We start from the raw sequence: 26,591 nt of genomic DNA, 5'->3' as shown, positions 1-26,591 counted from the left end.
GGGGGGGCTCTTGAAGCCAACAAACCAAGTAACCCCTAATAATTTGCAATGGAAGCATAGGAACCTTTGATTTCAGGCAGGAGTACTGCCAGGGATTTTGGGCCCCCATGAAAAGATCTGACATTGGGCCCCAACGCCCCAGCCCAGCCCAATCCACCCCATCCCTGCACAATTACAGCAAAAAAATAAATAAATTCGAGGCCCCTGTCTGTCAGGGCCCTTGAAATTGTCCTAACTTTCCCCTTCCATGCGATGCTCCAGCTCCTTGGTGTAACATCATCTTTGTAACCTTGAACATACTAAATAAATTATCCCTGCTGTACGGGTGCAGAAGTATAAAAAAGGTCATATGCTTTATGTACAGACGTGTAAACTCATTTAGCTTCTGTCAAAGAAAATTAGTAGTGTATTAATGTGAATATCAGACACCAATGAATGTTTAGCTAAGCAATAACAAAAATGCAAATCTGCCCTCTGGGGAAAAAAAATGGTCTGAGCTGTTTATGTATTCATTTGTAATTTGTTGCATTAGTTTTTCATTATTATCTAGCAAACATGGCAACGTCTACTGTAGTCCTTCAATTATTCATGCATTTCTCCGGTAGTGTGTCAGGGACTTCTATCTGACTTCTGCAGGAAGATTTACTCCGCAGGCAATGCGGAAGCAGGTTTATCACCAAGTCTGCACTCACTCGGGCTTCCTGATAAATAAATAGCCTAAATACCACACATGCAGCTCAGAATGACTATCAGAGAAGAGCGCTCTGGTAAAGCACTGTCCTATCAGAGAAGAGCGCTCTGGTAAAGCACTGTCCTATCAGAGAAGAGCGCTCTGGTAAAGCACTGTCCTATCAGAGAAGAGCGCTCTTGTAAAGCACTGTCCTATCAGAGAAGAGCGCTCTGGTAAAGCACTGTCCTATCAGAGAAGAGCACTCTTGTAAAGCACTGTCCAGCACAGCTTTGTTTGAACAATTGCTGAAATGTACCTTGTCCATGTTTCTCCTAACAGCAAGACCTGCCTTATCTAGGGTTTACTCATAGTAACTATGGTGCTGCAGTTCCCTTGTTTTGTGTCAGTTGTGTGTGCACATGAAATATATTACTGCTCCTGATTTCCTGTCTCAAATTGAAATCTGTCAGCTCTGAAACTGCATTTTGGGTCTGCTGGTTGGCAAAGGACATCTGGGGGTTGGCTCTGTTCAAACTAGATTGGACCTTCCTGACGTTAAAAGCAAGCTGATTGAATGTGTCACTTACAGTGTGGCGTAGACGAGTAGGCTGAGAGGCTGGTGTTGAAAATGAGTGAACCGGTGGCAGACTGCTTACTAATCAGAAATCTCAGAGAAAGACTAGTGAACCGTCTGAATGTTCACCACCCCTAAATAAGCTCTGCATTTTTATGGTTTGCTGTATTGTGTAACATGCAGTATGTAGCCATAACAGAATTATTAAACAAAGGATTTTGCTAGTCTGCTTTAAAACCCATCGGCTTGGCATCGTTTAGTGTGAGGTTCAGTTTCTCTGTATGTATGTGGAGAAATCCTTAGCTTGATCAATTAACATTGAGGTGTATGTTCTTAATCAGGGAACATTTGTGCATGAGGTTTCTAAGGTTGGAATGTATACATTTTAATATTAATTCTGTTTATTTACCTAAGTGCATTTATATTTCATTGATAGTGTGAAACTGTCTACACCAATTAGGGCCGGTGGAGTGACTAGGGGATGGGGGTCAGGACACCTGGTTGCCACTATGTGTTTTGGAATGTTTGTGGGAAGCCAGTTGGACTTTTGCAATGTGTGTTGGACAGCCATTAGTGAGAGCTTCAGAATGCCTGATGGTAGCCATTAGAGCTTTGGAATGTCTGATGTTAACAAATAGGAGCTTTGGAATGTCTGATGGTGGCCAATAGGAGCTTTGGCATGTCTGATGGCAGCCAATGGGAGTGTTGGAATGCAAGTTGGACAGGTGCATGCTGTGAGCCACTTGCACTCCCTGCACCACTCTGACTCAGGACAACATCGCTGCTTTGACTGCCATTTCTGGTGGGTGTTATATGGAATGCCAAGCATCCCCTGGCCCGCGCACACACACACTCACTCATAAATGGCCATGTTGTTTTGGGGCTGTTGTCAGCTGTAGGTGCTGCGCCTGGGAATGAGGGAGCGGAGAGGCGGCATAATTCCAGGCAAATGGCCTTCAGTCCACCTGGTACGGGAGGGGTCCTGAGGGGGCCTCCCAGGCACCCTTCCAGACTCATCTCGCTCTGAAGGGCGTTAGATTGGCAACAGGGTTTGTCTAAAACAAAATTTCCTTCCAGCCCGTCACCCAAAAATGATCTCCATCTCAACGGAACGTAAACATTTGGGACCAGTGCCCCCTACAGAGTGGAATGCAGTATTTAACACCCCAGTACAGGGATATGTGTCTGCACTGTTATGACATTATTGTTATTATTAAAGATCTCGCCCATTGTAGGCCCTGCTGGACTGTGACGGTGCAGTTGTTAGAGGTTCTTCACAAAGCCGAACGGCTGTCTGATTGCCCCAGGAGACGTGCTGGACGATGGTTGTGGCTGCAGGCATTTTCGTTTGCTGCTCCTTCAAGCTGAAAGAATGTGGTGAATCAGACATGGGTGATTTAGCCGAGGGATCACGCGGAAATATGTGTAAGCAATACGCAGCGTTTGTAAATGGCACGGAGTGGACAAGCACGCAGGCACTATGGTCACTGTACAGTGTTTCTAAATGACACAAAGTGGACAAGCATACAGGCACAGTGGTGAGTTCTGTCTTTGTTCCATCACTGATTCTTTAGGCCTGACTCTCCATCTCTCCATTTGAGATGCTCAGTGCTCAGAGTTCCCTCGCAAGCACTGCTGATGACATGATGAATATGAATTACTCAGATCACAGAGAACATGCCCAGTGCTATGATGTCTTTGGGAAGTGTGAAGGCCCCAGTAGCACAGAACCCTTCCAGCTGCCCCCTGGTAATGTGTAGTACACGCTCAAGCTCCAAGCTATGGTTTCTGCCCCCCACCCCCCACAAATGCCCCTCTTTCCCACCTTCCTGCATCACTCAGACTCCTGAATCTCTGAAAGTTATCTCTGCATCTAGACAGTTTTTGTGGCATGGAGGTTTGCTCAGAGTTAAACCTACTCTAGCTGAGTGGCATTTGAAACCCTCACTTGGCCCTCACATGAACACTTTCAGAGTTAACTTAACACCGAGCATTTTACAGAGTGGATCTTGTGGCATTTTTAAGATTTTCGATGGAGCGTTTGTCATGGTAACGTGAGACCAGTGAGCGAGGCTCTTTGTGAGAGCTTGTGGGTTTGAGTCAGGAGGTGCATGTCGTCCTGGAGCGCAGCACATATTAATCTGCTTTGCATATTTTATCCCAGGCTTCAGGTGAGAGAGAGAGAGGGCCAAATCTCAGATGAATTCAGTCTCTGCTTATCGCCTGCACTCAGGAGGCAGAGGATCCGTCTGAATGTTATCAGCCAATTATGTGGATTTGAGTGAGTGAGTGAGTGCAAACAAAGAAGCACTTCTTCATGGTCGAATGCCAGCATCTCTGGAAGGGCTTTTGGTATGGTCGGTTTCTGTCAGTTTGGTCTACAGAAGAGCAGAGTATTTCCACCTGGACTATTTTTTATTTTTTTAGTCTGAAATTTCTCACGTTAGTTCATGTCTCCTCAAGTGCCCTCTTTTTTTTAACACAAGCTCGAATTTAACACAAGCTCGAAAATGACAATCTAAAATAAAATAGTTACTGTTATTGAACCCCTACACTCATAATCATGGTCTCTTGTGAAAGGTACCCCATGGGGAGTTTGTCCCTGTCTAACAGCCTTAATGTGATGCGAAACGGCGGATCTGTGCGTGTGTTATACGATTCTTAAGCCTGTATGTTACTGCACACATCTTTTATGGTCCATTTCACACACTGTGGGAAAAGCGGGGACTGTGACTTTGATTGGACGCAGTCTGTCACCGCTGGAATGGATTTGATGCATAGCCATGAGACAAACGTCCCTTAAGGTGGAAAAGAGAAAGGGGTGAAGAAGAAGAAAAGAAAGCGCTCACCATCTCGGTTCCCAGAGAGGAGAGAGAACATGAATTGTACTGATGCTTTGTTACACAGTAGGGTCCTGATTAGCTGGTTATTGTGTCCTGTTATGGAACAGTACTGTAGAGAAGTTATTAGGAGGGTATTGTGTTGTTTTTGCTGTACCGCAGGGTTGTGATTAGGAGGATATTCTGTCCTGTTATTGTTGTACAGTAGAGCTGTGATCAGGAGGATTATTGCATTCCGTTATTGTTGTTCAGTAGGGTTGTGATTTGGAGGATTTTGTGTCCTGCCTCTGTTCACTGGTACAATTAGAATACTGTGTAAGAAACAAAGAGAATCTTCGTGTGCAGGGAGTAGGGGGTTTGTTTTCATGTGATCGGTTTGAATGGAGAGCATGCACACCTTCACGGGAAATTACCTCTGTCACAGTCGTGAAAATAACAGCGATGGAAATGTTGATGATGGTGGAGGTGGTGAAGATTATTTCCGTTCTGTTTAAAACGGAAAGGGATTTAAATGGGATCCAGATGAAATACAAGAAATGCAACTGCAAAAATGTCCCTTTGCCTGAAGTCCTGTCCTGTCCGATAAAAGAACACTGCCTCATTCTGTCCTATCAGATGGAAGAACACTGCCTCGTACTGTCCTATCAGATGGAAGAACACTGGCTCATCCCTGTCCTATCAGATGAAAGGAGGAGGAGGCTGCAGGCCCTTTGATGGAGTCTGCTCTATAAAGAAATCCCCCGAGGTACACATGAGGGGTCCCACACCACGCACATTAAGATCTCATTACTGTAATGACGGCGTTGAATTCATCGCTTTAATGACAGCGTTGAATGTTCATTTCCCCTTTGGAGAGTTGGTGGTGCTGCTTGGTGTGGTGGTGGGGGGGGGGGGTGGGGGTGGGGTGCTTCTCTATTTGCCATTCCTGATAGATTCCTGAGATGCTGCTGCCATGTCAGCTGTTTGCTTTTCACTGTGTCTGTCATCTGTACAAATTAGCAGCAGTGTAGAAGAGTTTACAGGGAGCCCCCACTACCCCATGCCTACATTTAGTGTGTGTGTGAGCGTGTGCTTCACGTTTGTGTGTGTGTACTGTACGTGTGTGTGTGTGTGTGTGTGTGTGTACTGTCTTCACGTGTGTGTGTGTGTGTACTGTACGTGCTCGTGTCTGTGAGTGTGTCTGTGTGGAAGTGTTTGCATGCGCGAGTGTGTGTGTGTATGCGTGTGCTTGTACGTGCTCGTGTGTGTGTGTGTCTGTGTGGAAGTAAGTGTTCGTATGCGTGAGTGTGTGTGTGTGTGTGTGTTTGTGTGTGTGTGTGTGTGTGTGTGTGTGTGAGCGTGTGCTTCACGTGTGTGTGTGTGTGTGCTTGTGTCTGTGAGTGTGTCTGTGTCTGTGTGGAAGTAAGTGTTCACATGCGCGAGTGTGTGTGTGTGTGCGCGAGTGTGGGATGGGGGGCGCTGGGTGAGAGGGGGGTGTGGAGTTGGTGGGGGAGGAGGCAGTCTGCAACGACATGTCCTCGCCACGCTCCGCGGTTGCCACGGTGACGGCAAGCGAGTGAATGAATTACATCACGGAGACGGGGTGGCGAGCGAGTGTGAAATTGATTCGGCGGCGCGGAGGAACGGGCGAAAAGGCACGCTTCTCTTTCGCTCCCCTCTTTCCACTGACGAAACGGCTCGCTCTGGTAGGGGAATTTCTCTCTCCTTTTTTTTCTACAGCATTCTGCCGTCTTTTGCATGGAGAAATGTGCATGTTCTGCCATTGTCAAAAACCCCAAATGAAGATGCTTATGGCTCCAGCTGTGTGTGTGTGTGTGTGTGTGTGTGTGTGTGTGTGTGTGTGGGTGTGTGTGTGTGCACGCGCGCACTTCTAAATTTACCTTCATATGCAAATGATGGCTCCAGGGGTATGCTGCTGACATTGGGATCAGGCTATTTCACGAATTCACGCTTTTATGAAATGTGTCAAGATGATTCCTTTTTCATTAATCATAAAGCGTATGATTAGAGAAGGTTAGAGCTCATATCTTTTGGTGGTGAACATGGACATTTTATTTTATTTTATTTTTTTATGGTATGGGGAAATATAGTATTTACCGAAAACCTGGTCCTGCCTTCTGCATGCATCCTGTTGTCCAGATGCACGGGGACTTGACTAATCTAGGCTGTGTCTTTGGGAGTCAACCCTTGACAGTGATTGAATGGAACACACACGTAAGCTGGATAGGGCCATAAATATGGCCTGAGGCACAGCCAGAGCTAAACCCTATCTGATGGAGCATATGCCTTAAGCCCTCAAAGCATGTTTTTCATAAAAACAACCACACTGACAGAAACGCTGGTCCTAGCGCACTGGCTATTCCTGCATGTGGATGGCAGTGATTTGCCCTTCTGTCTCGAAGGCGAGGGGAAGGGTGGGCTTGGGGCGTGGGGGGGGTGAATTAAAGTTCTTAATCTGGTTCCGTCCCCCCCCCCCCCCAGTCCGGTTCAATGAAGCTATTAGAACCAGGAAGTCCACCGCCTCAGGGTGCTACTTCCTGTCAGCTTAGAACCCAGGATGAATCAAACACTCGCTCAGACTGTAGTGTGCAGATTGCTATTGGAATGGTGTTAAGTCATTAGCCAAGGTGTCGGTCCCTTTGGGTTTTGAGTGAGCTATTAATTATTTATGGACCTCATTATGCATGTGGGCTATATCATGCAGCTTAATTGAATGCTCTGCTTGCATGAATTTGTGGTTACACTGGAAGAATACTGAGACTTCAAATCGGTATATTTTTATTGCACTCACTAAATTATTTGCTGTGGCAATGTGCAAATTGTTTTGAATACATTGTGGAACTTGTTTGTGCATATTCACTTGCTCTGTGAAGATGTGGGATAATCGGGCTTGTTTACATTTTGTGCAAATACCAGCAAGATTACCGGCACATTGCAGCTACTTGTTTTTGGGAAGAAGGTAGCTGTTGGCAGTAATGTCATTACTGCTGGTCCTAGAGAAGAGGTGGTCAGGCCTGGTGTTAAATACATCTTCGTAGCTTTATACCACATCAGTGCAGATTTAGGAAACTCGATCTTTATGTTAGGACTGAGCACAGTTCAGAGCCTCCCTGGTCTTGTTGAGAACCACACTGCTTTTAGAAGAGCTCAGAGTTTAATGCTGGTCACTTCCTGTTTGATGGCTCATTGATCTGTTTTTATTTCGTGCTGCTGTATTCTTGGCTAACGTTGCTCTTAGCAGGTTTGTATCGGAAAACTGTATTCTTGTGTTCTTTCATCGGAGAAAACTGTTGTGCATCCTGCTGTTTCTGAATCATATATTCTGATTTGTGGGTCTTTTTATTTATAAGACAAAACAGCTTGATAAATGGACTGGCAGGTAACGTGCTGCAGAGCTCCACAGAGTGCTCCAGAGATCTGTGGACACTATTCTCACGCAAAATGGAAACATGATTTGTTTTACTTCTTTACTTTGTTCCCTCTTCTTTCTTCATCACACTTTGTTTCTCTTTCTCGCTCTCTCTCGCTCTGTTTCTCCCTCCCTCTCTCTTTCTCTTTCTCTCTCTCTCTGTTGTAGCCTTCTGTTGTGGAGTTGGGGGTTGCCTAGCAACAAGATGTGTTTGTTTACACTACAGTGTAGGAGGTGTGGCAGGGACGGCTAGCCAGGCTGGCTGTTGCATTGTGGGGAATCTCCTGGCCTGTGTATCATCATCACGGCCTGGACAAATGGAAGAATCACCCACAGCGAGCATGCTTGGACATCAGCCTGGCTGGTGCCTGCTGTGACTCATTTGAGTTGAACCAACTAACCCTGCCCCCCCCCCCCCCCCCCCAAAAAAAACCTCTTCTGCTGCGTTCAATCAGACAGCTGAACTATAATTGGAGAAGTTATGGAATGTCACATGAAGAGCACGTGCTACTGTCAGACGGCTGTTGGCACGTTGTCAGGGCCTGCTGGGAGCACTGAGGACAAAGCGTGGGGAAACCCGTAGGCTAAAGGAATACGTTACCCAGAGAGCCTAGCGGCAGTGGGGCCCAGACAGACAGACAGACAGACTGCCCCGGGTGGGAGCCTGTGGGGAGCTAAGTGCTGATTATGAAGGTAGAGCAGTGTGTGTGTTGGGGGGGGGGGGTGTCTGTCTGTGTCTGTGTCTGTGGCACCTCAAAAGCAATGGAGAAGGTAATACTGTAAAAATGGACCCTGAAGCATACTGCTCAGAACAGGATTACTTTTTTGTTTTGATATTTATTTATTTTATTTATTGCAAGAAGCTTCCATGTTTTTAGCAGTGGGTCTGAAGAACCCTGTGTTACATCTCAATTGAGTCACAGTGCGATTGATGCAGCATTATTTTAAGAGTGATGTGATGCTGGCTTGGTGGTTATTTGTGGTATTTAGATTACTGTCTTTAACCTGAAACCTCTAGACCAATTCTTCATGCCAAAAGGCAGAGTTTATACGTTTAAGAACTAAAGTCTTCTACTGTCTGGCTCTTGATTTATCATTTAAAGTGTGCGTGATCAATTACAATTCTTGACTGTCCAGATGATTAATTCTTTAATTATTCATCGTTATTAATCATTTTACTGATTAATGACTGCGCTTTCTGTGATTTAAGGTTTTTGTTCTGTTCAGTTCTGAACAGTTTGTACGCATGTGCGTGTGTGTGTGCGTGCATGTGTGTGTGTGCGCGTGTGTATGCGTGTCAGGGGGGATTATCTTGAATCACAACTAGAGTTGACACCTGGTATTAAGTACTACATCAAGTGCATTGGGGTTCCAGTGAAGATTAAAGTGGGACCTCCCTTGTTGGACGAGGGTGACGGGTTAAGGTGTTAATCCACAGCACTGGGATTAAGGGATTAGGGCGACTCTTAAAACACTGCTGTGAGATGTGCTGGTATTGCACCCAAATGAGCAGTTATAGGAAAGCAAGACTTCACCAACCACAAAGTGCTACCATGTGTCATCATTGACTGGCTGATTTGTTGCAGATAACTTGTGCAAGGAAAGGACTGACAGATCTATAAATCTCTCTCCATTCTGTGGGCAGTGGAGCCTGGCTGTTCTCGCTGGGGTGATTGGATTGGCTAATTCTGATAACGAATGAGACTTGGGCTATGATACACTGCGCCGAGTGGTCAATATACCACTTAACTTGCTGTAGAGAGAAGTGGCTTTTGATTGGTTCACGTGAGTGAGTTGTTGACAGGCATCGTGGGCATCGTCTTAGGGCTCGATCTCCCATGAGTAATTCCGTAAAGTGCTTCCGGAATGCATATTAAGCCGTGGCAGAAGGCCAGTAGAGGAAACATTGCATTTGTCCTCCCGCAGTTCTGCTAAGATGGAACCTGTTGGAGACGGCCTTTCTCCAAGCGTCGGTTCTCCCCGTTTGTGCTGACCGTGGCCTTCGGTCAGGGAAGTATTTCACAGAGGACTGACACGGGTGGCTTTGTGAACGCTTTCTGGGGGGAACAAAGCCGCACCAGCTAATTCACAGCAATCGACCAGCACAGCCGCTGTCCTGAACGACGCCTTTCTGTCGTTAGCATCTAATAACGGTTCCCTTGATGCCCGTCCAGTTTTTCTGTGCGACCACCACCACCGACGAGACATTTGGGGCAAAAAATGAGGAAAAGGAGATGAGAAGACCCGAATGCTCTGTTCTCATTGTCTTCCTGGCGTGTTTTTAAACGCGCTCTTAAGAGGCGGATCATCGTTAGCGCTGCGCATCTTGGATCAGGCTGCCGGCGGTGTCTTTGTTCTCCTGTCAGATGGCTTTAGTTACAGTCGCTCTGTATCCCAGGTTTCCTGGAAAAAAAAAACACACAAAAGTAGGTTACTTGAGCGGTGGTATTGCTGGTGTCGTGTGAAGAGTTTATTAGAATTCATTCTCCTCTCTCTAGCTCTCTGTCTTTCTTTCTCTCTCTCTCTCTCTCTCTCTCTCAAGCACGCTTTCATTCTCAAATGCATGAGCAGTCTTCCTCTCGTGTACATGCTAGCAGTCTTCCTCACAATGCTGTTTTGTGGATGTGCAAGCATTCTTCTCTCTTTCTCACGCTCGGCTTCACATACTGTACCCTCTACTGATGTACTTGCAGGATTGTTTGTGCTGGCCTTTAGCCTTTTAATCACTCGTTGCAGACCTGCGGCTGACTACATTATCTGGCTTACACTTAAGGTGTCTATTACTCACTTGATGGACTGCAAATTCCTCTGGACAGATTAGCATCATTTAAGCACAGCTAATGTCTACCCTTGCAAACCTGCCATACAAACAAATCATTCCCACTATCCCATTACGCTGATAAATCGGATGGCGTTGACCCTGAGACAAGTTGACTTTGTGCGATCGCCCATTTATGGTCCATCATATTATTCCAATCTAATTGTAAGTTTTTGTCGGTCTCCCCAATCAGTCTTTCTCGCCCAATAGCAAAATCACCGGCCGTTACCTTGTCAATACTGTGTTACCTGCACCAGGCTAATGACTTTACACCCTACAGGCCACAGAAAGTACTACAGGAGCACCAGTGACTATTTTACACCCCACAGGCCACAAGTGAAATTTGGTATTGGTCATGCTCCATTACCAAGCACAGTTGTAGCGTGTTACCAGAGATGAAATTCAAATTTCTGTAAAAAAATAAATAAACTTGATCACAACCCATTTTCATCTGCTGTAGTCTGCTGACAGAGACATAAAGTTAATTTTTATAATTTTATAAGGTGCTAGGAGTTAGTCCGTGACCAGGAAAGGAACAGCAGTGAAGCTCACGCATAATGAAGCACGAAATTACTGCTCTGCTCCCCTGCCCAGTTTTAACTGCCGCGTCTACTGAATCTATAATTAACCCGACGGCAATTCATTCACCTCACCAGCAGGAGGCAGCGTAGGGAGGCTGTTTATTTTTATGAGTCAAAGTAGAAAAAATCCACACGCCCTGAGTCCATATTAGCATCAAGATGCTAATTAGGCACGAGGAGTTTGTTTTAGGATGGGATCTTTGGGGTGGGAGAAGGGAAGCCAAGCCAAAATGTGTCGTCGTCCTCCGACTCGGGCGGGGGGGAAAAAAAGGGGGGATATTTATTTGTGCAAATATATCATACGCACATGAATATTTAACCTTCTGTGATCATGTTTCATGTTTAATGCAGCCTCTGAAGCTTTATCTTGTTTGAAATCACGCCTCTCCATAGGCGATGCATAATTAAATGAGCTCAACTGGGTTTAATTAGCATCTTATTTGTCAGCCCAATAAGCTCTGTCAGATGTGTGTGTACCGCCCAGTGGGCACAACGGACCACTCATCTGACTGCATCCGTCCCAAAAATGCTTTTTCTCTGATTCACACACTACGTTGGTGTTCCTAGGTCACCTGCCTGTCGGGTGCCTGCAGGGGTGCCCTGTGTGAGTTTGTTTGTTGGCCCCTTTCCCAAAGCAAACTTTTTAATCCAGGCCATTTGAGCGCTCCCCCCTTTCTGCACCCCCCCCCCCCCCCCCCCAGGTAGTGTGCCACACTACGATGCCCCTGGGTACCTGTCTCCCTCACCTAATGCCCCCATCGGTTGCCCTCCCGGTGATTCCTCAGGACAGGTCATCACACAGTCCACCCAGGTGGTGTGTTTTTACATTACATTACATTACATTATAGGCATTTAGCAGACGCTCTTATCCAGAGCGACGTACAACAAGTGCATAGGTTTCAAGATGTAGAGGCGCAAAAGAAACACTAGAGTGAAGTAAGTTTTTATCAGACACAGCCAAAGTTAACATCGAGTCACATGACATTTGTCCTGTTGTTTTGGGGGTTGTTTTCTGCCTTCACAATCTCTGGGTCCCTAATATGTTCAGTATTTTGAAAGTGATGTCAAAATGCATCCATTTTAATTTCGGTCGTATACTGAAGCTCCAAAATGCATATTGATTTATAGCTACAAAAGGCTTCATTTTGTAGCTGTAACTCCTTTTAATTATTAATGTGCTGTAATCAATGAAGGACTAAGATGCATCCCTTTGGAACATTTTTTTCTGTGTCCACTTTCCAAAGTATGCAGCGTAATAAGATGCAGAATGAATAGTATATATAAAATGCTAGGTGTCTTGCATTCTTAAAGCATGCAAACTAAATCAGTGTTATAGAGGACGAAGCCTGTATGATAAGAGAAACCAAAAGCTATCACCTGGGAAAAGCACCAGTTGGATCTGCTCAGCTTTGCTGTCAGATATTTTTCCTGATTGGGGGGAGGGAACGGTGACCCCCCCCCCCCGGAAGGAGACCTGCCACCCCAGCTGCGAACTCCGATACCCATCGCAGTGACGTGTCAATCAAGGCGCTTTCTTCCTGTAGTTAAATCCATAAATATGTCTCTATCTTCATATCATATCCGTATTTCTATTGCCTCGCAGTGCAGTCAGTATTGCTGTTCACAGTGTGTAAAATGTGTGCAGGGTATCCAAAGGTCGTATTTCCGCGTGGTTGCTGTAAATCACATAAATGTGTGCTTTGAATTCGTATTGTCTGTGTTCAGCGTTTCATTTCACAATCTGTCAGATCGTTCCCTCCCTCGGATTCCTTGGGGGTTCGTTTTTTTGGGTTTATCGTATCGGGTTCCATTTAAGACTGCTGGGGAGGAAATGCTTATGTTCGTGACCTCAATATGGGTGGCAGGATTTGTTCCAGCTTCTCCCTCGCTCTCGCTCGCTTTCTCACTCTATCTCTCTCTCTGTCTCCCGCTGTCTTTCTTTCTCTCTCTCATACTCTCTTCTGTGAATGTGTGTGGGTGTGTGTGTGTTTTAAACAGTCAGGTGGAGTAGACACACCGCACACTTTCAGAAAGCTGTATGTCTGTTTAGAGCATTCACACACACAGGACAGATCTGCATGTCCACCCACAAAGATATACTTCTGTGGCACACACACATCCCACAGCCCAAACACACAGACAATGCACATGCACTCCTGCACGCGCACCTACATGCATGCACATGCTCACACACACGCACACACGTACATGCATGCGTACACTCACACACCATCACTGCACACACTCACATACAAATACACGCACACACACATGCACTCAGTCATGCAACCGCAGGCACATTATGACACACAATCTTGCAGGCACACACACACACACACACACACACTTATGCACGCACGCATATGTGAGTCACAACCTCCTCTCTCATCTTCTCTCTGCGAGCAAAATTGCGCTCAGCTAATCGAGGCTAATTTGCAGCCCGTTAGCTGCTGTTAGATAGCAGTTAGCAGTTAGGCTGGGGGGGGGGGTGCCAGCTGTAGCTGCACTGCAGTAGCTCTCCATCCCCTCCGCCAGAACCAATCAGACTCCCCCTTTTCCCTGGCCCAGCTTAGAAGGGAGGGAGGGGGAGCGAGCGGTTCGGGACTGAGGAAGGAGAAGGGAGAAGGAGGAGGAGGAGGGGGGGGGGGTGGGAGGGAGAGGGAGGCGTGGCTACGGGGTGCCAATCACCGGCGCTACAATAGCACGTGCGGCAGTCATGGTCGGAGACGCGGGCAGGGCTGTCTGGTGCCCGGCAGCCGAGGAGGCGGCGGCAGCGGCGGGGAGAGCCACGGAACGCTGCGGCTGCCAGAACTCCGTCCTCTTCTTCACCGCACAGAGCGCGCTCCGTTAGAGCCCGTACCGCGTACCGCCGGGGATCGTCCGCCACCGCAGAACGTACCGGAACCTCCGGCAGCAGCCACATGAAACCCGCAAAATGTCCCACTATCATTTTATCAAATGCTGTGAGTAGCAACCCTCAGCTTTTATATTTTTAGTTTCTAATGAGGAGAATGTCTGCTGTGTTTATGCATCGCTCTCTCTCTCTTTCTCTCTGGCTTTTCATAAATGTCTGTTTCGGTTGTGAAGCTGATGTCTTTTTTTTAATGGGTGTGCCGAGCTTGGCAGCTCTGTGGGTGTAAAATCTTTCCCGTTGTTCTGTTCTGAGACATGCCACCTTCTGCTGTGTGTGTGGCCGTGTGTGCCAGTGTAACGTCTGTGCGGCGTGCGGCGTTGCATGCGCGTGTGTGTTTGCATGCATGTGTGTGCCGCTGCCCGACAGCCTGCTACAGATGTGTGTGTGTGTGCGTGTGTGTGTGTGTGCGTGTGTGTGTGTGTGTGTGTGTGTGCGTGTGTGTGTGCGTGTGTGTGTGCCTGTGTGCCTGTGTGTGTGCCTGTGTGTGTGCCTGTGTGTGTGTGTGTGTGTGTGTGTGTGTGTGTGCCTGTGTGCTGTGTGCTGTGTGTGTGTGTGTGTGTGTGTGTGTGTGTGTGTGTGTGTGTGTGCCTGTGTGTGTGTGCCTGTGTGTGTGTGTGTGTGTGTGTGTGTGTGTGTGTGTGTGTGTGTGTGTGTGTGTGTGTGTGTGTGTGTGTGTGTGTGTGTGTGTGTGTGTGTGTGTGTGTGTGTGTGTGTGTGTGAAGTCTAAAGTCTGCGGCACTTACAGTCTGGGTTCATGGCAGGAAGGCAGGGAGGGAGGGAGGGAGGGAGAAATGGAGAGGAAGAAGATGCCGGTGCCTTGCCAAGCCCAGCTGCGGTAGAGCGAGTGGCAGAGAAGCTGCTTGGAGTGTTTCAGCCATTTCAGTAACACACTTCCCACTGAACCCAACACAATGGGCGTGTTAAACGAAGGGCTGTGTTGAGCAGCCTCATTGTGTCAGGCTCAGGAGAGATTACTGAAGGTGAATGTGCAAGGACAAAGGCCCGACTGAAGGGGGAACGGAGCTGGAGTTTGGGGGAAATGCTGTGCTGTGGTGGTGGGGGGGTGGGGGGGGGGGGGACTGATCACCATTTAAAAAAAATGTATCGCACTTGATGCTTTCTTATAGCGAAATGGGCAATTTAATAATGATATTGGCAGACAGACAGACAAAACGTTTCATCAGTGCCTGTGCCGTGTTCGTTTAAAACTTTTGGCCAATGCACTCATCGCAGTGCAGTGGAAATCTCTTAACATGGAACACTGAGATACTGTATTTAAGTAAAAAACGCAATTGTTCATGGATGTATACGTTTGCACCTGCATGTGTGTTAAATGTGCGTGTGTGTGTGTGTGTGTGTGTGTGTGTCATAAGGTGTGTAGGTGGACGTGTGATGCAGGTGAATCGGTACCTGCAGAACCTCCTCCTCCAGCCTCAGCTGGGTCACATCTTCACCTCCTCATCTCTGAACATGTGGACATGTGACCTCAAACCCACAGCAGCTGCTATTCAGGCAGAGCAAATGCACTGACCTGTATTTTATGTGGATTTGACTGATACATTTGGCTCTTTAAATGGCAAAAGCCATGCGGAACAGATACCGATCTGTCAATCTAAGTTCCTTCTGTGAAGCACTGATTCGCTTAAAAAAAGAAAAGAAAAGCCATATGTTGTCCTCTTTAATAGCAGCCTGTGGCAGGAGGCTTACTTATCCGGTAATTACCCTGAATCAGTCTATTATGGTTCTGCATGATTAACAAGGATGCTAATTTAAATAATTACCACCTGATGGGCAGTTTATTCCTCATCCTCCACTGCATCAACTATTATCGCACAAGCATTGCTTAAGCAGGCCGTGCGTTGGGGTGTGATTGCTACATGGCGAACAGGGATTTGGAGGAAATGCATGTCCTCTACTAATGCATAAATGTCAGCCGTAGACATAGTGGGTCTGGGTGTATTAATATCATAGCAGGTTATTTCCCCACTTGCTGATGACCAGTAGTTTGAGGATGGAGGAGGGAGAGCCAGGGAACTGTGCGATGCACTTTTGATTCTGTCGTTACTCTGCCAATTCAAGTTCTTCCTGTTACTTTCGATGAAAAGTTCTTCACCTGCGTTTGTGCCGTCTGCCTTCATAAATAAAGTCGCCCACACGGTCTCACTCTTAATTATATTACTGGTGTTACTCGTGCTTGTTGGGGAAACAGTCATTTCAGAAAAAGTCACTCAATTCAGGCAACACCGCTGATTTTTCCACATTTCTTTTAGCATGTGCTCCAGGCTCTGAAATGTGTTCCCTGGGTAGAGAAATGCACCCTTTTATACTGTGGGACTGGCTGGGGTTAATTGAGCTTTACACTTCTGGGATTCTGAGCATTTAAATTTTCTGTTGTCCTTATGTGAGCAATAGCGCTTAGTCAGCAGTGGGGGGGGGGGCTGGGGCTGGGGGCAGGGTCATTTAGCAGCTCAGTGATAAAAGGGGGGTGAGATAGTAAATGGGAAAAGGAGACGTAGGACCTCGGGACAAGGTTGAGTTTCTTTGGGCAGCGTGCCCAGTAGTGTCACAGATAACAGCATGTCCGACACTCTGTTCGGGTCACTTACTGCCGTCAGTAAATAGTTTCATGCTTGAACGGCTACACTCTGCACTTTTGACGGAAGCTTTTGATCGTTAGTATTGGGGGGGTCCTGAAGGGCTTTTGGGGTTAGTATTGGGGGGGTCCTGATGGACTTTAGGGTTAGTGTTGGGGGTGTCCTGAAGGGCTTTTGAGGGTTAGTATTGGGGGGGGGGGGTCCTGATGGACTTTTAGGGTTAGTGTTGGGGGTGTCCTGAAGGGCTTTTGGGGTTGGTATTGGGGGGGGTCCTGATGGACTTTAGGGTAGTGTTGGGGTGTCCTGAAGGGCTTTTGAGGTTAGTATTGGGGGGGTCTGAGGACTTTAGGGTTGTGTTGGGGGTGTCCTGAAGGGCTTTTGGGGGTTGGTATTGGGGTGTGTCCTGGTCTCTGTGTCCAGGTGTTAGTTCAGTAACTGACCACAATCCAGGTCTGGAACAAGACCTTTAGGTCACAAGCCTAGTTCCCTCCCCGTTATGCTGCAGTACTGCTCGTTTGTCTGCTCCCCAGACTGTCCTGTAATGTGGTGACATTGGAGACAGGCTTATCTTTCGCATCTCTGGCATATTCTGGATCATAACGTTAACATTTTAAACAATACCATATTACAATGCCCTTTAGTGAATTTTCAATCTGATACTTCAATGAGCTTTTATTTATTTATTTTTTGTAATGGGTTAAAAAATCCTTTTGTAGAAAATTGCATATAATATGTTAAAAGGCGAAATGGTTTTCTGGTTCAAAGGCACAAGCCTCAAAGGTTGGGTGGCTATGCAAAAGAGCCTTCCCCCCTCCCCCCAACCCCCACAGGTCTGTAAAACAAAGCTTCACATGACCCACTTCAAAGAGACACGTGCAAAGAAAAGCATTAATCAGCCCTCAGTTATGGAAATGCAGGAAATGATCCGCCTCTGAAATTTGGGGAAAAAACATCCCGGATTTTTGTTAACTCAACAGCATGAGGAAGCAAGGTTGTTTCATCCCCCAGACAGCTTCAGGGATTGAGTGCTGTATCATTAGTATAAACTTTAAAAGTGGAAGTTATATAAGCATCATGCATAATTTTATAACTGCAGGCATTTAAAATGTACCTTTCTGTCAGGTGATGTCTATATTAAATGGAATGAACTCACTGCATAAATAGTACATTTGCAGACTTGTAGAAGTGTAATTGCATCAAAGCATGTTACATGCTTTTTACAAACCTTTGGAAATGTTTGGTGTGAGATTTGAAAGCATAGGCGTACATGGTACCAGCTCAATATGGGTAACCTAACAGTTGCATCCTGTTAAAATCTGCCTTACACCTCCACCTATGGTTGGTCCAGTCTGCCGAGTCCTGTATGACTGTCCACACTGTACCTGTGGCTCTTTGTCCTACATCATCTCACCACCCAGGACCGCTCGCATGCAAGTATCCTTACCCCCCCCCCCCAAAATGAATCCATAAAACATACACCTGCAATGTGATCTGTAGTCCCAGCGGGTTGTCTGTAGTATTTGCTCCGACCATGCGCTATACCACCAGATTTCACTTCTGAACTTACTTCCTGACAGTGACAGTTGCTTAGCTGAAACTAGAAACCTTCCCTGTAAACTGATCATTGGTCTCAAACTGTTTACCTTAATATTAATTGACTAACAAGTGTTCCAACAATCTGAACAATCTATTGGCAGATAAACACACGGCATCAATTTAAATTCAATTTAGAAAAATCTGTTTTAATCAATAAAATCATGTGACTGAAAAAGATACCCACACTATTGATTACTGCATTGCTTTCAGCACAGCCTTCAATAAAGGCAATAAAACCTGCCCTTCAAGATCATTTAAATGACAAAATTTACAATTTCTATTACTCACTTAATAGCCTAATTCAGAACTGGCTATATCTGATGGTATTGAGTATTTTCTCGATTAATCAAGGGAAATGACTGAAAAAAGACCAATAATCAATTTTCCACCCCATCAGTTTTCAGCTCAGCAGCCACCACTGCTTCCTGAAACCAAGATGGTACAATAATTGGTTAATCAGGTGGTGTAGTGTATGGTTGGAGCAAATAGTACAGATGCTGTGGCCCACAGGACATGGAGTTCAGTAGCATTGGCACGGACACCAGCTCTAGTTTGCCATGTAACTTTATCAAATTATGTGGTCAGGGTCTTCAGCCAAGACCTTGATTAGTTGAATCCGGTGTTTTTAGTTCTGGGTGAGAAAAAGACCTGTGCTGTAGTGGTCCTTTTCAAATAAGATTCAGCTCCCCTAGACAGATCTTTTTTCCCTTTGAGAATTATTTAGTTTTACCTCATGATTTTTTAAAATACATTGCGGTGCACTGGTTGGAGTTGACTGTGGAATGTTTAACCCTTGCGTTGTCTCTCAGCTGTTCGCAAAGTAACTGCTGAAGCATGCATCCCATAATATTCTTGTGACATTGATGGGATTCCTCCTTGCACGGTGCCATGGTAACAGTAGAATGCGTATGTGTAGCCATATGTTCCTTTCTGAGATTAGTACCGATTTCGGAGTGTACTGAAATGCTAAAACATGCTCCCCCCCCCATTCCTGTGTCTCTTACCTGTGGGACAAAAGCACTGATGAATAAAAATGTTTCAGTTGCTTTTCAATTCAGGACATGCCTCAGTATTTCATTGACTTACTGTAGCTATGATTTACACAGAAAGCTATTAAATCCAGGATCCAACATGTAATCTACTGCCTCCCTTTCTGCCTACACAGTGTTTGTCTATGTTGATGCGCCAGGCTGTAAACATGGTTTGCGATGGTGCAGCTTCATAATGCCGCTGTACCAGAACCTCAGGGTTTTCTGTCATTAATTCAGCGTCTGAGCACAGCAGAGACGTGTTCATGCAGTTTAGGACTGAGATGGTGCTGAGATCTGTGTAATATGCTCATCATGCCACGCGTGTGAATCCGGTGTTCATCCTTTGCAGGTGCTACATGGTTTATGTGCAAATGCATGGAAACTATGATAATTTGTGGTACTGTGAACAACAGTAATAATTTCTGTCTTCTCTCTCTGTGCCTCCCCCTCCCCTCTTATATCTTGCTTTCACTTCTGTGTCTCTTCCTTGCTCTCTCTCCCTCTTCCCCTCTCTCTCCCTTCTGTCTGTCTCTCTCTCCCTCTCCCACCCTCTCTTTCCCTCTCTCACTCTTTCTCTCCCCGTCGCTCTCCCTCTCCTTGCACTCTCTCTATATCCCCTCCCTCTCTCTCTCTCTCTCTCTCTCTCCTCTCCCCCTCTCTCTCTCTCTCTCTCTCCCCCTTCTCTCTCTCTCTCCTCCCTCTCTTTCCCCCTCTGTCCTCTCCTCTCTCTTCCCCTGCACTCTTCTCCTCACCCGCTCTCCTCTCCCTCTCCCCTCGGCACTCTCTCTAATATATATATATATCTCCTCCCTCCCCCCCCCTCTCTCTCTCTCCCCTCCTCCCCTCTCTCTGTCTCTCTCTCTGTCTCTCTTTCACTCCCCTCTCTCTCTGTCTCTCTCTGTCTCTCCCGCCGCCCCCCCCCCCCCCCCCAGGTTGCTTCCAGCTATGTAAGGTGTTCCGGCCGCAGGACATGGAGATAGAGCAGTGCCTGCTGGACTCCCTCCCGCTGGGCCAGCGGCAGCGGCTGGTGAGGCGCATGCGCTGCGATCAGATCCGGGCGTACTACCAGCGCGAGCAGGCCCTGCTCAGGCCCCGCCCCAAACGCGGGGGGGAACGCAAGGTCCGGTTCGGCCTGGCGGACGCTCTGCAGGACGCCATCGCGCGCCACGACGACCGGGAAGGTGAGCGCGGTGGGGTTCAGGGCTGCTGTGGGTCAGCGGGTGGGGGGTGGGTAATGGATTTGGGGTGTTTTACACTGTACTGGACACTGTATATCTTAAGTCAGGATTGTAACTAATCATGTCCCCAAGAGAAGGCCCAACTGGTAAACCACCCACTGATAAGGCTACGATATTAGCATCGTATTTACTGTTGATATGTGACACGACCATAGCGATCACATATTTCAACATATTTTGGATGATTAATATGAAGAGTACAGAATACAGCTGTGGGAACCTCTCTATCATTAGTAGATCTCGTCCTGGATCTGCAGTGGCGTGTAGTTAATTTGGGTGGAAGGCACACCGTCCTCATTGTAGCAGCAGGTAGAGGGTTCCCCTCTCCCTTTCCCGAAGTTGAACTCCCCGAATCCCCCATTTCAGCCCTAACCCACAGCCCCGGGTTTCCTGTGGCCCCGCCCACTCCGCGCGCGATCAATCCGCCGGAGCCGCCGCGCCGGTGGAGGCTGGGGCTGTTTCCATTAGCCCCGGAGTATTAGCTCATCCGTCTTGCTTTTAATAGCGGAGTCGGGTGGCTAATACGGCGAATGCACCGAGGCACTCTGGAGACAGGCAAATGCAATCCGCTAATAAGCAGCTGCACGCGAGAGAGGGAGAGAGAGAGAGAAGAGAGTGGAGGCCGGGGCAGGACAGCGCAACGATCCCAGAGCACACGGATCTCAGGGAGAGCCCACAGAATGATGAGCAGAACTGCAGTTTGGAAGATATTTGTCGCTAACAGATCGCTGGTTTGATTGGGCTACTTCTGTTCTGCCCTACCCTTGTGCAAAAAGCAGGACACAATCTGATTGGTTTCAGTAAATATCCAGATATATAAATAGATGATATTAAAAAAAGAAAAGAAGGGGAAAAAATAGAAAAATCAGTTGCCCTTGATAAGGGCATGTACTATGTAAATAAATACTCAGATTTGTGGGCACAGTTATACTCATCCTCATATTTCAGTACTGACTATATGAATGAAATTTCACTGCATTACAAATGCTGCAGTTCCCATCCTGAAGTTGACTGTGGTTTCCTTTTTCCTTTTTCATAAGCCTTGAATACGGGCATCTCCTCTCAGACCTGGACCTTGTTGGGCCTGTTCCTTGTCCTCTTCCTTGTCCTCTCTTGAGAGGGGTGGTGGGGTTGCTGACTTATTGAATCACCACTGGGACCACAGTCAACGAGCCAAATGTTATGGCATTGTTTGGAACGGTGGCATTGAGGGAACGTCTCATAAATGTGCATCTCCCTGTGGAGTCTATCCCTGCAATCTTAACAGGATGGGGGTAATGGGGGGGGGGGGGGGCAGAATCATTGCTGTATAGTTTGTATGTATCTGTAGGAAACATGTGGTGGCATTCGTTAATATGCCGGCAGTTCATTTTGAAATATTCCCAGCGGATTGTGGAAGGATTTCTGGAATTTTAGCAGGCGCAGAATCCATAATCCCGTCTGAATGCAATCCCTCTCGCTGGGGGGGGGTGGGGAGTGATGGGAGTTTTGGGAAGCAGGGACCGCCTGTTACAGTCTTCCCTTTCGTTCCCATTACACCTTAGCTTTCCCGCTCGGAGCGCTGGAGGGAAGAGGTCCCACCGGGTTTTTCCGTGAAGATAAATTGTCTCTTTGATTGTAATTCTGACCTAAAATGGGCAGCAGGAATTATTGTGATTGTCTTATTTTTATTTTTTATTTTTTAAATCTCCAAATTCTATGAGTAAAAGCGTTCTGTCATTGTTCAGCCGGATTTGTTTCTTTGTAAGTCTGTTTGAGTCGACTGCCTCTGTCAAGCCCCTGGTGGGATCGCTAATTACGATATCAAAATGTTCAGCGGGGCCGCTTTGAAGTCCCCGCGACACCTGCTTAGCGCTCGTTATCGGGCCCCAGCCGAAGTCATCTTCAGTTCCGGCTTTTTAAATCATGCCACTCTGCCAGATGAAGAGATTCCTTCCGGAACCTTCCGCGCGTCCCAGCCCAGCCCAGCCTTGCGGAGAGGAGAGGGGGCGCTGCGGTGAGCGTGGAGATGGCGGACGGCTGCCGCGCTTCGGCGTCTTTTTAAAGAACGTGTTAATTAAAAACACGTCGCCGTGGCGTCTGAAGTGGCGAGAGACTCGGAGATGAAAGGCATTCCGTGATGGGCTTCCGTGATGAGCGGGCTGTTCCTCATTGTAGGAGCAGTCACAAGCAGGAAAAAAAAGAAAGAAAAAGAAAAGGCCATTAAATTTTAATGTACAAAAGAAGATTAATTGACTTCCTGTCAGCAAATGAGAGCTACAAGAAGAATGTGTCCTTTAATGAATGTGTGTTCTTAGAACAATGCGTTTCCCCAAAAACAGCAAAATGGGTTCCATTTTTATCCTTTCAGCATACCATGAATTAACCACAACACGCCTCCCTATGAATCGAGTAAAATCTGTTCTTGCAGCATCAGAATTCTGATGTGTAGCACCACAGCCAGGGTCTAGTGATTGCAGAATTGGGATTGTTTTTTTTTTTTTGTTTGTTTTTTTTGAGAACCTTTTGCTTTACAGCATTTGAGCCCAGGGTTGAGCTGGAGAGAGAGTTCCCCACATGGTTTCCTGTGTTCTCATACTCGTACTCAGTCACACCCTTTTAGGTCTTTGATTTTTTTTGTTTGTTTCTACGAATAAAAAGAACGTAGAAGGATGCACCTGGTCTTAATTAAATAGGGAGGCCTAGAGTCAGTTCACCAAGTTCATTAGTTTATAACAAATGTGTAAGTGAACATGTTTCTGCATTTTTCAATGGAAATGATGAAATCCAAAATATTAATCTCATTTGTGCGTTGCCATGGAACCCACCTGTACACCAGATTGATCGCAACCTGTTTGTCCTCCCAGTGAGCAAAATCCAGAATCTAGATGTACAGAGGGGTGTAAATCTAGGCTCAGAGACGTTTTGGCATAAACGGACTAGGTTAACCCCAATGTAGCTCTGGTTTTACCCATATATAGGCTGAGTATGTCTTAATGGGTAGAAAACTTTCACTTTTCAACCAAATGTAGCCTGATTTTCCACCTGAACACCTAGAAGACGACCCACCGACTTTTAACCACAGAAACATTCACTGGACTGCATCAGAAATATGACTGGACGTTGCCATGGACAGACCTTCTCTGTGCTGCATGGTGACAGTTCAAGGGTGTATTTTCTAAGCCTGTCGTATATGCCATTGTGGCAAACAAGCCTGCCACAGGCCACCGAAGTGGCTTTCCTAGGGGCCCTCCAGCACAGAGACACAGGGAGATGATGTTCCAACAGTCCACATTTATTTACAAGGGTCAGCAAGATGTTACAGCCAACTAAGCAGATGTAAAAGTCATGACAGGCTCTCCTTGTGTGAGTGGGGATGGCAGATTTAACCTGTGCGCACTGATTACCTCACTACGCACAATCCTGTTCCCAGGTCCAATTAGCCTGGCCAATTATCTAATTCTTAACCAATTATCCTATTGGGCAGGTCTGATTAGCTTGACCCAGGGAAGGTGTGGCTGCTTAAACCAGCCATCCCCACACCACAGCCATTGTGGAGCTGAACAGTGAGCAGCCTCATTAAACCAGAGTTCCTTCAGCTGAAACGCATGAATCTACTGCGTAAAAACCAGCGCCTCCAGGTTTAGGTAATTAGTCTGCTCTGTCAGGCCATTAATCTGGCCACAGTCTTTAGGTCCTGTGGGTCTTAACTTCTGTAAGGAGACTGTGCCCTACGTGCTGTTCTAAGGGTACTAACAAAAATGAACTGATCTGATTACTCTAGAGTATATAAAACCGTATGAATAAAATGACTTCATTGCAGCACATAAGTGAAAAATATCATGCAGTGAACCATGACGTGAACTTGGGGCCTTTTGCTCATGTACACATTATACTTACAAGAGTTTGGTGTAAATGGATTTCGTCTGTTGATGTCCAGTCCATTAAAGCAGGGTACCAGCCGAGGGGCAGGAACTCAGTCAAAGCAGAAACGAAACACCCTGATCTCGCTGAGATGGTGGTTTTCTTTTTTTGTTTTGTTTTAAGAATATGAGAGATGTTAGTTTCAGAGATGTAAGGAGAGATGTGAGAGAATGGAGAAGGGAACAGATGGAGATGGAATGGCAGCTCATGAGGAGCCACGGAGGGGGTCGAACCCCAGCCCGGGAGGGGGGGAGGGGTGCGTTTGTAAATGGACTGCACCCCACATCTCACCTAAAAGAGAATTTTTATCAAAGGGTCCAGTGGTACGCCCTCTTTCATGCTGACTCTGACCGTTCACAGTGAGAAGCTGGAGCTTGGCATGTTATTGGCTGCATTAAGCCGATGGCGTAAAGGCGATGGCTTTGGGGGGCGGTTGGGATGGGCGTCGGCCTGCTGTTACGCGTGTCCCAGCGCCGTTCGCTCGGGCGCTCTCTGCTCCGTCCAATCAGCCGGGCCCTGTCCTGGGCCACGCCCCGTTTGATAACCAGACGAGCGCTCTACTTTAACGTCTTAGTCGTACAGGGCTGCCTGATTCATTGTCCTGCCAATAGCCAAGAAAGTCCAGAGACCACAGCCAAGCCCACGAGCCCAGTGAGAAAATACTGCTGCCAGTTCAGCAGCTTGTGTATTGGGGGGAGAAGGAAACGGGGGGTATTTGTCTGACAGCTTTGTAATAAAAATAAGTGGGTGTGTTCCGTTTAAGCCTTTTACTGTTTACAGCAAATGGGGTTTAAATCTTGAGAAGAGCAGCAGTTGTTTGGTTAAAGGGGGTTATAATATGGTTGAATGTGGTTCGTAGCAATGTTAATCTGGCTGATATTTCCCCAGGGGAATGACTGGTTACTCAAGGGTTACCCAGGAGCGAAATGGAAAGATATTAGGACAGTGAGTGTTTCTGTAACAGTGCTACTGTGCTGTGACCATGAGATGGACCTTCTGGTCAGCAGATGACCAGTGGAGATTGGGTCAGGCTCACAGATACAGGGGGGAGGAGCTAACAAGTGAGTCTGTTTTTCCCTCTGCCTGTCCGCTGCCAGTGCCTCTGCTTGGGCTGAATCAGTACCCCTGGAGGTGAGGTACTGAGACTCACCTGAGTCAAAGGAGTTCCATCCCTTAACATTAATGTTTCCGAAAATATGGTGGTGGGGGGAGGCGAGATATTTGGCGAATGTGCGTTTTTTTTTTTTTGTGTTTTTTTTTTTTTTTTGTTTGATCCCCCTTCCCTGAACCTACTGAGCTGTGATTCCTTTTGTTTCCGTTTCCCTCTTTGCTCAAAAAATACAAAAGGAGGACAGACCGTCCATTCTGGTTTCTTTCTTTTTTTTGTTGATGTGATTGTGTTGCTTTAAAAAAAAAAAAAAAAAAAAAAACATCATTAACACTGAACTTTACATTTTGGTTTTTATCTGCATGGTGCAGATTTTAGTCTCTGATTGGGCAACACTTATTCCCCTTTGTTCCACCCTCATCTGGGGGGATAAAGAAGATCGAAAGGTAATATCGCACCGCTTTTCCTTACGCTCTGTTGCTATAGATATTGTACAACTATGCAAATGTGGCTTTTACTAGCCTTTAGCCGGACAGCTGCAGGCTCTTAAGAAGCGCCCAGGTTGCCATGGAGAGGGAGCGCTGCTTTCAGCGCATGGAAATGATTCATCCTGACGGTCGCAGTGTGAACTGCTGATACGTCGCATTCAGGTTGTGCAAGATGCAGTTCACAGTTTAACCTGCGGGGTGCGCTCTGCTGCGACGCGCTCTGTCATACGATGGACATGAGGACTGGAAGTGCGCGTGTGTGTGTGTGCGTGTGTAGGTGTGTGTGTGCATAGGTGTGTGTGTGTGTGCGTGTGTGTGTGTGTGTGTGTGTGTGTGTGTGTGTGTATACACGTGTGTGTGTGTGTGTGTTTGTGTGTGATGTCCGGAGTATAAATGCAGTTTTTGGTAGACTGTAGTCGTGCAGTCCCTGAACGCTGGTGTCTGAGGCAGTTTGTTTCTCATTAAGCTGGAGATGCTCTGCATCGTCAGCTGAGCTGTCCATCTGGAACGCAGGGCTCTGGCTGCAGTTGTGTCACCAGAACACTGCGTGGCTTTGGAACCCCGGCCTGTTTCCTCCTGGGGTGTAAAGTTCAGCCCACCCACCGCCCCCCCTTTGGGGATGGGGTTCCTTTAGCGCGCACAGAAGTCTCGTCTTCCCGCTCCATATTGGAAACAGCCTGCAGATGTGCGGAAAGCCGCCGTGTCTTTCATGTTTATTAAAACTAAAGCCCCCTTTAATTGCTTAAATTGTTGGGATTGTGCGCTCTCGACAGTGAGGGAGGAGGCTTAATTGGGGGTCGTTGAATTTTTGGAGAAGGCCAGTAGCA

General features: G+C 46.9%; 1 protein-coding gene across 5 annotated transcripts in view; it reads left to right on the top strand.

Moving 5' to 3' along the window:
- The window catches only part of LOC135240569 (unconventional myosin-XVI-like), a 99,362-nt gene that overhangs the window by 1,796 nt on the left and 70,975 nt on the right, over positions 1-26,591 (top strand). For 3 of the 5 annotated variants that reach the window (XM_064310186.1, XM_064310185.1, XM_064310189.1), the window contains exons 1-2: positions 13,601-13,855; positions 19,960-20,208. In XM_064310186.1, coding sequence (XP_064166256.1) covers positions 13,828-13,855; positions 19,960-20,208 — 277 coding nt within the window. In that variant the 5' untranslated portion in view covers positions 13,601-13,827. Of the gene's footprint in view, positions 1-5,653; positions 5,770-13,600; positions 13,856-19,959; positions 20,209-26,591 lie in introns of those variants that run through there. The other 2 variants (XM_064310188.1, XM_064310187.1) reach the window with 2 other exon arrangements.

The sequence above is a fragment of the Anguilla rostrata genome, chromosome 15 (assembly GCF_018555375.3).
Source record: "Anguilla rostrata isolate EN2019 chromosome 15, ASM1855537v3, whole genome shotgun sequence".
Lineage (NCBI taxonomy): Eukaryota > Metazoa > Chordata > Actinopteri > Anguilliformes > Anguillidae > Anguilla > Anguilla rostrata.
Note: the sequence above shows the minus strand (reverse complement) of the source record. Positions and strands in the feature narration are given on the sequence as shown.